Source organism: Thamnophis sirtalis, unplaced genomic scaffold (assembly GCF_051295495.1).
Source record: "Thamnophis sirtalis isolate CommonGarterSnake01/CBP01778 unplaced genomic scaffold, rThaSir2_p1.2 scaffold_11, whole genome shotgun sequence".
In the NCBI taxonomy this organism is placed as follows: Eukaryota; Metazoa; Chordata; class Lepidosauria; order Squamata; family Natricidae; genus Thamnophis; species Thamnophis sirtalis.
The window spans coordinates 56,071,022-56,083,379 of NW_028261391.1; the positions used below are offsets into that span (position 1 = coordinate 56,071,022).

At 36.7% G+C, this 12,358-nt stretch overlaps 2 protein-coding genes across 4 annotated transcripts in view; one reads left to right on the forward strand and one right to left on the reverse strand.

Annotated features, from left to right (window-relative positions):
• Window positions 1–12,358, reverse strand: part of NRAP (nebulin related anchoring protein) — a 64,133-nt gene that overhangs the window by 41,940 nt on the left and 9,835 nt on the right. The window contains exons 7-14 of the mRNA XM_087725839.1: window positions 10,282–10,386; window positions 9,986–10,093; window positions 8,260–8,352; window positions 7,278–7,382; window positions 6,885–7,001; window positions 6,334–6,438; window positions 4,903–5,007; window positions 4,040–4,144 (exon numbers count right to left, since the gene is read on the reverse strand). Of these exons, the coding sequence (XP_087581965.1) occupies window positions 4,040–4,144; window positions 4,903–5,007; window positions 6,334–6,438; window positions 6,885–7,001; window positions 7,278–7,382; window positions 8,260–8,352; window positions 9,986–10,093; window positions 10,282–10,386 (843 nt within the window). The remainder of the gene's footprint in view (window positions 1–4,039; window positions 4,145–4,902; window positions 5,008–6,333; window positions 6,439–6,884; window positions 7,002–7,277; window positions 7,383–8,259; window positions 8,353–9,985; window positions 10,094–10,281; window positions 10,387–12,358) is intronic.
• CASP7 (caspase 7) overlaps window positions 1–12,358 on the forward strand; it is a 49,635-nt gene that overhangs the window by 2,194 nt on the left and 35,083 nt on the right. The window lies entirely within an intron of this gene.

Here is a 12,358-nt window from a genome sequence, read left to right on the forward strand (position 1 = left end):
AGCTCAATAATATTTGAAAGTATGAAATTTGGTTTTATAGAGTTTCAACAGATCTCATTTCAACGCTGAATATAAGGCTGTACCTCTAAAATTCATATTTACACTGCTTAGATGTATAGAGGGAATCTGTCTTTCTTGAACTAATTCATTCTACTGACTGCTGTTTGATTACTTAGGCAACTCTATTCTACAGCTTGATAAAACATGTAATTTAATTTAATTTAATTTATAAAATGTATATGCCGCCCAATCCCGAAGGACTCCGGGCGGCTTACAACAAAGAGAAAAAAACTGGTTTAACGGTTTAAAATTGCAGCACCACATACATTCATTCTAATCGGGGCTGAACCTCAACAGTGAGGTCAACAGCCCCAGGCCTGCCGGAACAGCCAGGTTTTTACAGCTTTCCTGAAGCAAATGATGCAGATAATACCTTCTTATCATCTGTGTATGAGTAATCCAGTTCAAACAGGTGTGGCAGAAAAGCAAGTTAACAAACTGAGTATTAAAATCAACACTTTTCGCATTAAGGATGTTTGAATCTTTACTGTGATTTAAGGTATAGCCAGTTTCTTCCTTTTTATTTCTTTTGATTTTTAAAGAATAAGAGCCATTATTTGAAATTTAAAAGTATTAGAACCTAGGAACAGGTTTGACTCTCAACTTTTGGCATTCTAGGTAGAGCTGAAAAAGATATGAAAATGCTGGACTGCCAAAACCAATACAAAAATACAAAAATACATTTCCCCAAACTGGTTCTTCAAATGATTTCAAAGTGCAGTTTCCATATTCCTGATAACCATGGTTTCATATGGCCAGGGTAATACAAATCACAATCCAAATATTTAGAGGCCCAAGATCAGAAAGCCAGTCTATAGTTATTGAAAATGAAAATCTCATATAACTCTCCAAAGTTTCAGAGGTCTACACAAACTCAGTTAGATAGATCAATGATCAGATATAATAGAAGACAGCTTCTTCAGTGAACACAACTTCCCATATTGTCTGGAAGTACAAAAATAAGACATTGAATCACTATCTTTTTCTTCTGCTAGAAACATAATAGGGAATTATTATTTTAGTACTCTATTTACTATTCTATTTACTATTATTGTATACCATTTTCTTCCATTTTAGCTAGCAAGCAACAAAATCCCAAAATTCCAAACATACATTTGCAATTGAACAATGCAGTATTTAGACAGCTAATGTGAAATCTTTGAATCAGGATGAATCCAAAATAGCTGACAATAAATGTAGGCTATATACTGATATACTTAATTGAGCTAGCTAAGCTATTTACCTGATATGTTTGCATAAGTCATATTTGTGTGTGTAGAAAGCAGTTCTAGGTTTCCTACAGTTCAGAAAACTATAGCAGTATGCAAGAAATCAGGAGAAAATTTCCAGTTCTTTCTCCAAAATGTAATCCCAAGATTCCAGGCAACATTTAGCAAACTTTTAGAAACTACAAAGTTCTGAATCTACTAGCCAGGAAGGAGATTAGATTAGATTTTGTTAATTTCTGTTTATGACCATTATGCTTAAAAACAAGAATAACTGATATTCTTCCCTGAGTTTCAACATAGAAGAATATATACAGAATAGAACTACTTTGACTTACACTCTACCTTTCTACCAAATTTGAGCCCTTGGTGGATAGCAATAATTAAATGAAATGCATAAGGCAAAAAAAAAATAATAGTTCATTAAAAGTAATAAAAATATCAATTAGTGTTGTGGCCCAACAGAGGCCGGCTCAGCTGTTGGTGGAATCTGACAGCGACAAACACTATGGGACTGCCCTGCAGGCTGAGAAGACTCTGGGGGAGTGTTCGGAGTCAGAGCAGGGACTAGAGAAGCCTGTTGGCCACCAGGTGGCATCTGAGTCAGGAGCAGTGAGGAAGAACAGAAGGAGGCCGTCCCTGATGTACGTATGCATAGGGCTGCGAGGAAGAGGGAGCAGCTTTGGAAAAAGGGTCACAGAAGGAAATAGGAACAGGTGGCTACTGATTGGCTCCTCCCGGAGAGCTTATAGGTGGGGTATGGAAGGGGAATTTTGCAGGAAACAACAATTTACTGATCCAGCCATAGAGAAAGATTGAGAGAATTTCGTGAGTGTAAGCTTTGTTTCAAAGAGATAGCTTTCTGGGCTCTCAGCCAAGGGGTTGCTTATCTCCCTCCTTAGTTGTGGCAGACAGCAAAGTCTGCATCCATATATATTGTAGAGGCTTGGGACAGAACAGTTTGTTTCCTGCCTTCTAAAACAGATTTAAATATAATTTAAAATGGATCAGCTTCATGCAGAAAACATGCAGCTCACACAACAGGTAGCTGGGCTGGCTGCCCAGTGGCTCAGCTCCAAGTTCACACTGATCCACCACCACCTCAGAGAAAATGCCCAGTTGCAGTGCCTGATAAATTCAATGGCAACCAAGCCATGCTTCTGGCTTTTTGGGGACAATGCCAACTGTTTATCAGCTTGAGAGCAGAGGATTTCCCCACTGACCGAGATAAAGTGGGTTTATAATTAGCCTTCTCTCCAGCTCCACAGCTCATTGGGCTACCCCACTGCTTGTCCAGGCTAGCCCTTTTCTGGATGACTTCAAGGGGTTCTGTGACCACCTCAGATTAATGTATAAGGACCCCATTAAGACGGAGAAGGCCACCCGACATCTGAAGACTCTGAAGCAGGGCCGGCATTCCTTGCAGGAATACATCAGTGAGTTTAGGCTACTTAGCCAGGATTCGGCTTGGAATGAAGCAGCCCTCTTGGACACATTTCAGGATGGGTTGTCAGAAGAATTGCAAGATGAGCTGGTGCGTGTGGATAGGTCACTGAACTCAACACACTGGTCCATCTGTGTCTCTGGATTGATGCTCGGTTGCAGACGGGGGGAAGTCGCCGCACATCCCAGGAGAACAGGTTGGTTCCGGCCTTGCGTGAGACTCCAACTCCACAGGGGAGCCCATGGAATTAGGTGCAGCCAAAGCCCGCTTGTTGATAATGGAGAAAAACAGACAGCGCTCAGGAGGGTTGTGTTTTTATTGTGGGGAACCTGGGCAATGGCAGCCTTTTGCCCCAAAAAGAGACGAGGGGTGTCAGTTACTGGACCTACCCCGCAGACACCCAAGTCTGCGTCCGTATATATTGTAGAGGCTTGGGACAGAACAATTAGTAATAAAAGCCTGTTAAGAGATATGGCTTCATTGCTTTCCTGAAGGATGAAAAACATTTAGTGGCAAGGCAAAAGACCCTTTTCTGTATGCCAAATAAGCAAGTTCCTGATAGCAGGATCATCTTTAGAAAGGCTTTTCATGTACATTTTCATTGACTAGTCATAATCCTAATGTGTGGAGAAAAAAGAGTCCCAGTTGATCAGTTCCTAATAATCTAGGCTTTAAAGATTAACAATTTCCTAACTTATCTTGCCAGGTAACTGGAAAGCAGAGCATAGATTTCCGTGCACCATCTTATGATTTGGGTACAATATGTCACATAACATCCAAGCTGTTGGATTTCGAACTATTTTTAAGGGTATCCACAAAAAGTGCAACAAAACCAACAAATCAAGATATAAAAAATAAAGTACCTCTTATACTGGTATTAAATTAGTATCTCTTATATTGGTATAAAGCCAGTACAATTGTCATACGATAGAGTTCCCTTTGCTACATAATTATAGTAATGATATTTGTTTGCAAGCTACGAGAATAGGACTAAATACTGTGGATTGTATCTCTTATTCTCAGTTCCTTGATAGTTCATGGGCTTAGCCAAGGGCTGTCAAACACCTGTTTAGCAAAGGGGAGAAAAGTTCCGATAGGTTATGTGATGCCGCCATGACGATGTGAGTTTGACACCCCTGGCCTAGCCTATCAGCTAGGAAACAACTTGCTCTTCTAGGGTTTCAGTTATTATTGGCTATGTCTGTCAGTGCAATTAAACAACTGGTTTACAAAGGCCACAAAACATACTTCTCCCTACAGGAGATGGCAAGTCATGCAAAATAAGAAGAGAACTGAGCAAGCTATTTACATCTTTCAGAGGATCCAGTTTCCTTGTTGTCTGATAAGAGGGAGTCAGCATCACTGGGTAATTGTAGTTAGATTCATCATGCGCATAGTCAGATTTATAGGCTATCTGGAACACAAGGAGCACAAAAGTAATCACCTTTTTAAAACTATCCATTTTTAAATAGTTATAAGACAAGGAAAAAAGGAAACTTAAACTTAATGGACAAAGCAAGATCTGGATCATCCATGTCAAAGATAATGAAATTATTTGAAGAGTTTAAATGCTGAATCTTCTTCGGTTTGGGCATCTATGCCACTATGAACTATGGCAGCATTCCCTTCCATGTCTGTCTGTAGTGTCTTGTACATTTGTAAATAAAATGCTTCAAGGGATGTAAGTCAGAAATGGCATCTCACTCAATACCATAAATATTGGATTAAATACAGCCGAATCAAAATAACAGATGGCAGAAACAGGAGTTTATGAACTGGAGTTTATGAACTAATCTTTCATAAGGATGGAAAATAAAGAGAATGCCCTTCCTTAAAAAATAATTCAATTATTTTTATGCCTAGTCCCAAGACTCATAACATGTCAATTAACAAAATACATTCTAAGAGGAATTGAACCACCTGTCACATACATGAAAAACCCTATTTTTTTCCTTAGTGATCCAAAGTACATGTTTACTGGCATGATATATCCTTATGCAAAAATAATTGTTATGTTCTTTGAACAGTACAGAAATACATAAAGCTGTTCCTGCAGCTCTTAAGAGATAATTAAAAGTGTGGCTCTCCTTCCTTTTAGGAAGCAAAGGCTAGATATCATTTTGAAATGATATATAGAAAATAATTAAAGACAATGTGATTTAAACAACTTACATTGCTCGCCAAATTTCCAACCTTCATGGCATGCAGTGTGCGCCGGTCCATGCCAACTCCTTCATAATGGCCTTTCTGGTTCTGGTAATGTTCTTTATATTTGAGCTGAACACAAAAACAAACACCTCTCACATGTAAATATTGTTACTTCTCCCTTGCAGCAAAGAAAGAAAGACTTAACAGAGAATTTAAAACAATATAAGAACTGACAGTTATTACAATATAATAACAGTATTATTTCAAAAGATTACTCTGCATTATAATTTTATTTTGGTGCTATTGTAGTTATATAACATCAACTTATTTATGAACAAAAGACCATAGTGAAATCCAATTTAACCATGCTGATTTACAACTTCAGTATAGGCTATTGCAATGTGCTCTACATGGGGCAGCCCTTGAAGAGCATTCGGAGACTTCAGCTTGTCCAGAATGCAGCCGCGCGAGCGATCGTGGGTGCACCTCGGTACACCCACGTCACACCTATCCTCCGCGAGCTGCACTGGCTGCCTATTGGTCTTCGGATACGCTTCAAGGCACTAGTCGTCACTTATAAAGTCCTTCATGGTATTCGACCTGGGTACTTGAGAGACCGCCTGCTGCCAATTACCTCCAACAGACCAATTAGATCCCACAGATTAGGCCTCCTCCGAATTCCATCCGCTGGCCAATGCCAACTGGCGACCACCCGGAGGAGGGCCTTCTCTGTGGCTGCTCCGGCCCTCTGGAACGAGCTCCCTGTGGAGATTCAGACCCTCACCACCCTCCAGGATTTCCGCAAAGCCCTTAAAACCTGGCTGTTCTGACAGGTCTGGGGCTGCTGAGTTCCTGTCCCCGCTCGAATGGTGTGGCTGTTGATTGTTTTTAAATTGTGGTATTGTTTGTCCATGTCTTTTTTCCCTATTTGTATCTCCTAACCCCCCCCCCCCGACTTGGGTTGTGAGCGGCCCTGAGTCCCTTCTGGGAAAAGGGCGCATAGAAATATAATAAATTCAATTCAATTCAATTTATTTTTTAATAGGTATCATGTTTTTCCAAATACATATTACAATGTTGATATTATGACCGTTTCTCATCATAAGGCATATAATATCCAAATTCAATTGCGGTTACTTAAAAATGATAACAAAATGTTACTGAGTTATAGATGTTTGGCCTATATTTTTCTCTTCAATTTAGAACTCAAAATTGATAACCAAGACTACTTGATAATTAAGGCTATAAACAAACATAACAGATGAAGATAATTAATATTAACATAAATTACTGGATTAGTGATTAATTTAATTGCAATCTTTTTTTGCAATGACTTTTGTATTCTTTGATCTAAGCTATTTGGTTTTTTCTGAAAGTTTCTTATATAGAAACTGTGATTTCAACAGTACCTAAGTTAAGCTTTCATAGACGTGCACACAAATAACTCATACTTACATCACTGGTGTATTTTGAGACCTTGTTAACATTCCTGAATTGAGGAGTCTCGCAGTAGTTAATACTGTGGCCTTTACTGTTCTCCAGATCCTTCTTATACTCAACCTTAAAAATTAGAATTAACAAGACCAAAAAGATACATTAAGGTGATAGACGGACAGACAGACAGAAAAAATGATCATATATCATCCATCTATTGACACAGCTCTTATACTCTGACAATAATAACCCAGCCTATCACTTTCATACAACTGCAGAATTTTTTCTGAATTGATTTGCTCTGGTGAAGCTTCTCTTGCACTAATTTAAAATTTAAAAAACTGATTTTTTTTATATGAAAAAGTAAGAGATGACGGAACAGAGGTAGTTTTAGAAAAAAAATCTATCAGTGTTTCAGAGGTAGAAAGTAACTGTGATAAGTATGACAAAGTTACATGTAAATAACTATAATAAAAATAAAATAATAAGTAACAATAATTTACCTATACAAATATTCACTACCTATACAAATATTCACTACATTTACTGTCAATCAAGATATATGATTTTACCTCACTGTACAACTTGTTCACATCTTGGGCTTGCTTAAGAACTAGATTTTCTTGGGCTGAAAGACAGTGGTAATGGGCTGCTCCTTTCATTTGGGAAAAATCCTTCTTGTATTTAATCTGAAAAAGAAATGAATGCTTTTTCTTTTGATAGTAATAAAATATTTCTAACTAAAATATTGCTTATAGTTCTGAGAGCATGTATTTAGAGCATACTCAATCAGAACTCAAACAAAGGGTCGTTTGGTAGATCACAAAAAACAACTAATGTCCTCAAAGAACTTGTTCTTTTTTATAGGTTTCTATTAGTTGCTCAAATAATGTGACACCAGATAAACTATAGCAAGCATTTTGTATCTGGACCATATTAGCTGAGATATCCAATTTCATACTTACATCACTAGCCAATTCATTTGCCTTCTTAGCATTTAGATATGCTGGTGTGATCATAGCGGGGAAACTGCCTTTTCCTCTATGTTCTTCGTATTCTTGCATATAATCCTAAAGAACATTCAGCAGTGATCCATTACTTATTGATTTTTATATCTCATTTTAATGTTAGCCTTTGTAAACAAGCCTTTGTTGCTTCCATATATTGCAACATCAAATGGACAGTGTAAGAAGGTAGATAGTGAAAGATGTTGAAAACATTTTACCAATGTATTTTTAAATCCCCAACATGAACATAAGAAATTATAACCCGTATTGAAAGCATCATCTTTTAAATCCATTCATTTATTTGTAGATCATACTAAAGGCAACGTATGAATTGATATATGTGGTAGAAACAAAATGAAAAAACTGTGATGTGCAATGGTGTTATTGTGAAGTAAATTTAACTATATTTTTTCTTTATCTGCCTTTAATTTTTTTCTTTTCCTTATTCTTTTCTTTTATCTTAGCATGACATTGCTTACCTAAAACCAAGCACTGCAATAGGTCACATATACTATTCTAAGAAATCCATACAACCAATGGGATGCAGAAAATAAAGTATGTGCATTTAATAAATTAATAAATATAGTGTAACTTATTAATCATTTCCTTGCTAAGGATATGGAGAAACCTTTCTCTTATCTTGCCATATCAATGAAGAAAATAAAAAATATATACTTATATATAAATATCAAAAATATATTTATATAAAAATATATAAATTCTTACAAACAGCTGACATACCTAATCTTTGTATCTAGCTGAAACTCCATATCCCCATTTCATTTTATTCCAAAATTCACAATCCCAAGAAGTAGCATGAGGTATAGAATGCAAAAAGACCTAAGCTACAAGAGGAACTACTACTCATAATATGTAGATTGAAACCACTATTTTAGAAGCAGAGTGAAATAGAATACCCGTGAATACATTTGATTGTTACCTGATTAAATTGGTCTAAATTTTCTCTTAATGTGCCAACAGACTGACTTGCTTTTCCCTTAATTTCTTTTTCATATCTTTGGTGATACTTAACCTGAAAGAAATGATAATAAAAGAAATGAGTTTATTCTGACATTCTTTTAGGTCTAAGACTGATCGACTACTTTCTATATAAATGTGCAGGGCATTAAAAAAGTAAATAAATAAATAATGTACAAAAAAAGTGGAAGAAAAATAGAGAAGACATTACCTACATTTATTGGTAACAAAACCTCTTGTGAATGTTTTGTGTAAAAATGAAAAAAAAATCAACTTCTGATTTATGGCTTTGATGATTAAACAGGCAGTGACCTGCAGTCAGGGGAGGCAGGGGAGGCACAGCCTCACCACTGTCAATCATGAAAAGGAAAAAAAATGTAAATGGGAAAAGGCGAGTGCTGAGGTTAGGCTAGCTAGCTGCTGCCTCACCGTGAATGACTGCCTGTTTTAAAAAGCGCCCTCTACTATGAGGCAGGAGAACTGCATGCCTCATCTAGTCTGACTTTGTAGGTGCTCAAGCAGAGTTAAGTGAGAGTTAAAAGCCTAAAAAATCCCGAGGTAGTTGAGGCACGCAGTTCTCCTGCCTCATAGTAGAGGGCGCAGTTTTTAGAGGCTTCAACTCTGTCATTCTGTTTAAAGCTGCAGCGTCGCGCTCACTCTTCCTCCTCTCTTTCTCCGTTTCTGATGCCTCACCCCTACCCCACACTCCCTCTTTTCCTTCAAATTTCCTTTTTTTCTTTTTTCTTTAATAAATGCAATGCTGAGGCATTTTCTCCTCTCCCTCTGACTAAAGCACTTTCTTTTGCCCGCCTGAGCTTGCGGCAGCTTGCCTGAGCTCAGGCGGGCGAAAGAAAGTCTCTTTCGCCCACCTGAGCTCGCAGCAGCCCACCTGAGCTCTGCCATGAGCACAGGCGGGCGAAAGAAAGTGACTTTCTTTTGCTCACCCAAGCTCGCGGCAGCCTGCCTGAGCTCGCGGCAGAGCTCAGGCGGGCAAAAGAAAGTCCTTTACTCAGTGGGGTGTCGGGGGAGAGGACTGCCTCACCAACCATAAACCTCACTGCATGTCACTGTAAGCAGGATATATTATAGAAGGAAGAATACACAACTTAGGAGAGAAAGTTTAAAATATAATTGTGCTTATAAGTGCAGTGAAGAATATTGGAAGCACATTTGTAACTTTCTTTCTTCCCTATTTGTCTTCAGTTGTTTTCTTTTCTTGCACTTTTTGCTTTCTCTTTGTTTCTTCCTTAATTTATATTAGGGTGTATTGGTGATCATCTCCTTTCCTAAAGCTTCCCCAAAAAAATCATATTTTTTTTCAAAAAAATGGATAGCCAATGACCATGGTCATCATATCAGCCAAAAGATTGATAAGGAGATTGAATTTAATTCCTTACAGGACTAAATATAAGCATTTACACCTAATTCGTATATTTGGGAGTACCAACTTTCCACCATTTTGGGATTAATTTGTTCTTCTCTTGCATCCTAAAAATCATTTTTTAAGCCTAAATGTTCCATAGTAAGGAACAACCCTTGGATGCCATAATATTTGTAATTTTTCCCACTGCACAAAATGTCTTAATTTTTTTAAAATATGGTACAGATATAGCTTTGATTTAGCATGACCTACAGACCATGTTATCTTATAGAGAGAATGTGTTCTATTCATGACTTGTAGAACTTACATCGCTAGCAAGTTCATTGGCTCTTTTAGCAATCTGATAAGCTGGTGTTATCATAGCAGGGAAGCTTCCTTTCCCTCTTTGTTGTTCATATTCCTCTGGGTATTTAAACTGGAAAAAAAAGTCAAGAATGTGTAAAGCTACAGCAATAGAGCTATAAACCCAGTTCATATAAATCATGGTCTTGATCAATATGCAAAACAATACATATAATACCATACATACTTTTTAAATATATATAGAAAGGTAAGTAAGAAATAGTAAGAAGACCTACATATATAATTTTTCTTTATACTTACATCACTCATGAACTGGCCCCCAGACGTTTCATGAAGTATTTCTGGAGTATCCATAACACTGCTGAATTTGGAAACTTGTTCTTTATGTCCCTGTTTGTACTCCACCTAGGGATGGAAAGACAACATTTCTTGAAAATAAAGAAAGAAAAAAATTTCTTGCTACTAAACAGAAAAGGGCAGGAATATCTCATGGGTTTTCATTTGGTTTCAGTTTCTGCAAAGTTTCATATTTGGACTGAAATGATTTATTCAACTTCTATATCTATACCAGTTAGGGTTCCAAATAGCATCCTCAAACAAATAACACTCCAAGGCTAGAAGTTCCTCAAAGTTGCAATTTATTAAAAGGCATGTTGGTACATCTGGAAAACCCAAATCTGAAAGCTTCCAGGTTTTCCCACCCAGTTGAAACTTCAAGATCCTACCCCCACACCCACCCACTCGCATGGTCCAATCTTCCACTGACTCCACCCATCTAGTTCCGGCCAGGTGCGGAGTCAGAGGATGACCTTGGCTTCCTAATAAGAATATTATTATGGCTACATATCACCCAATTCCACATAATCCCCTGTTTCCCACAATAGAAAGTGTGGCAGGCCTGAAGTCCAAAAGAAAAGATGGCTTGCAGGCATGACAATGCTTATATGGTCTGCTTATAGTTGGTTTGATTTAGGTCAAAGTATATGCCCTCCCTTTTATTTATTTTTTTACTTTTTACTTTTTTAGAACCACTTACCTACATAATCGGAAATTCTGAAAATTACCATGGATAGCTGAGTATAAGATTTTATTATACACCAGTGGTACTCATGGACGAGATTGAAAGCATTGTTTTGTTTATATAACAGAGATGTCTATACCTATTCTTATTTCATTAATACATGAACTTGGAATTCTGTCATTTTGCTAAATAAATTGAAATAAATCAGAACTAATTACACTTCCTCACGGTAAGTTTTTAAATTGACAGAGATTAGAGTTTAAGTTATTGTCTGATTTCTTCATCTTGACACAATTTTTTATGAGTTATTCTCAACTGTTAAAATTTAGTTTATTGGCTGTTTAGACATACAAGAAAAAAGTTCTAGACAGATCTGAAAGAAGATCTACAAGCAAGACTTGAGTGATATTTAAAGTAAGATAGAAGTGATTAAGATGACTACTTAATGTAAGATCAATTTATAATTTGAAAGAAATAAAAATTATTGATAGTAGTACCATAATATTATTTTAAATTAATATACAGAATCTTGAACACATTTTTTTGGTAAGGCCAGTCTGTAATGTTTTCTCTATATACATTAAAGTATATATTAAAATAAATGGATATAATTTCACCTTTATAATTATTCAGAATCAGAACTAAATCAGAAGCAGAATTCAGTTTCTCTTTGGGTTTTCAATCATTATAAGACTCTACTATATTCCAGGCAAGTATTGTGCATGCATGCGTGTGTGTATGTGTGTGTGTGTGTGTGTAATTCACTCTCAGTATCTGTGCTTTATGTTGCAATCAACAAATGTGCATGTGTGTAAAATACTGGACCACAACTAATGAGATCTGTTTCCCTATGAAAATGAGATAATCAGGATTTTAAAATAGCGTCTACATTTCTATTTTTTACAAAAAATTAACTAGGCCTCTCAGTATTATTACTTTAGTTGGACTCAATATCAATTAATTAATTTATTTGCTAAGTCATCCCAGTCCAGAAGTTTCTTGGTAGCTAAACAGAATTTAAAAACAACAGTATTATATGACCAAAAAAAGTTAATAAATTAGGAAGTGTTAGGGGACCAAAACCATCTTCCGTATCCTTAGCAACTCTTAAGACATCTCAACCAAGGCCTGAGGGAAAAGCCTCAAGGGTTTCAAACAATATTTAATGACAAGTAAGGTGGAAGCTACACAGATTTCTAGGTGATATTATTCCATAAGACAGGTGAATATGAAGTGCCATCTTGTTTTGATGAAAGGAGGTTGAACTTATATTCTCTGGCCTTATTTGTCAAACCATTATGCTGATTTTATTCTCTACAGGCCAATTAATTGCCAATGATGTTCATTTTAAAACAT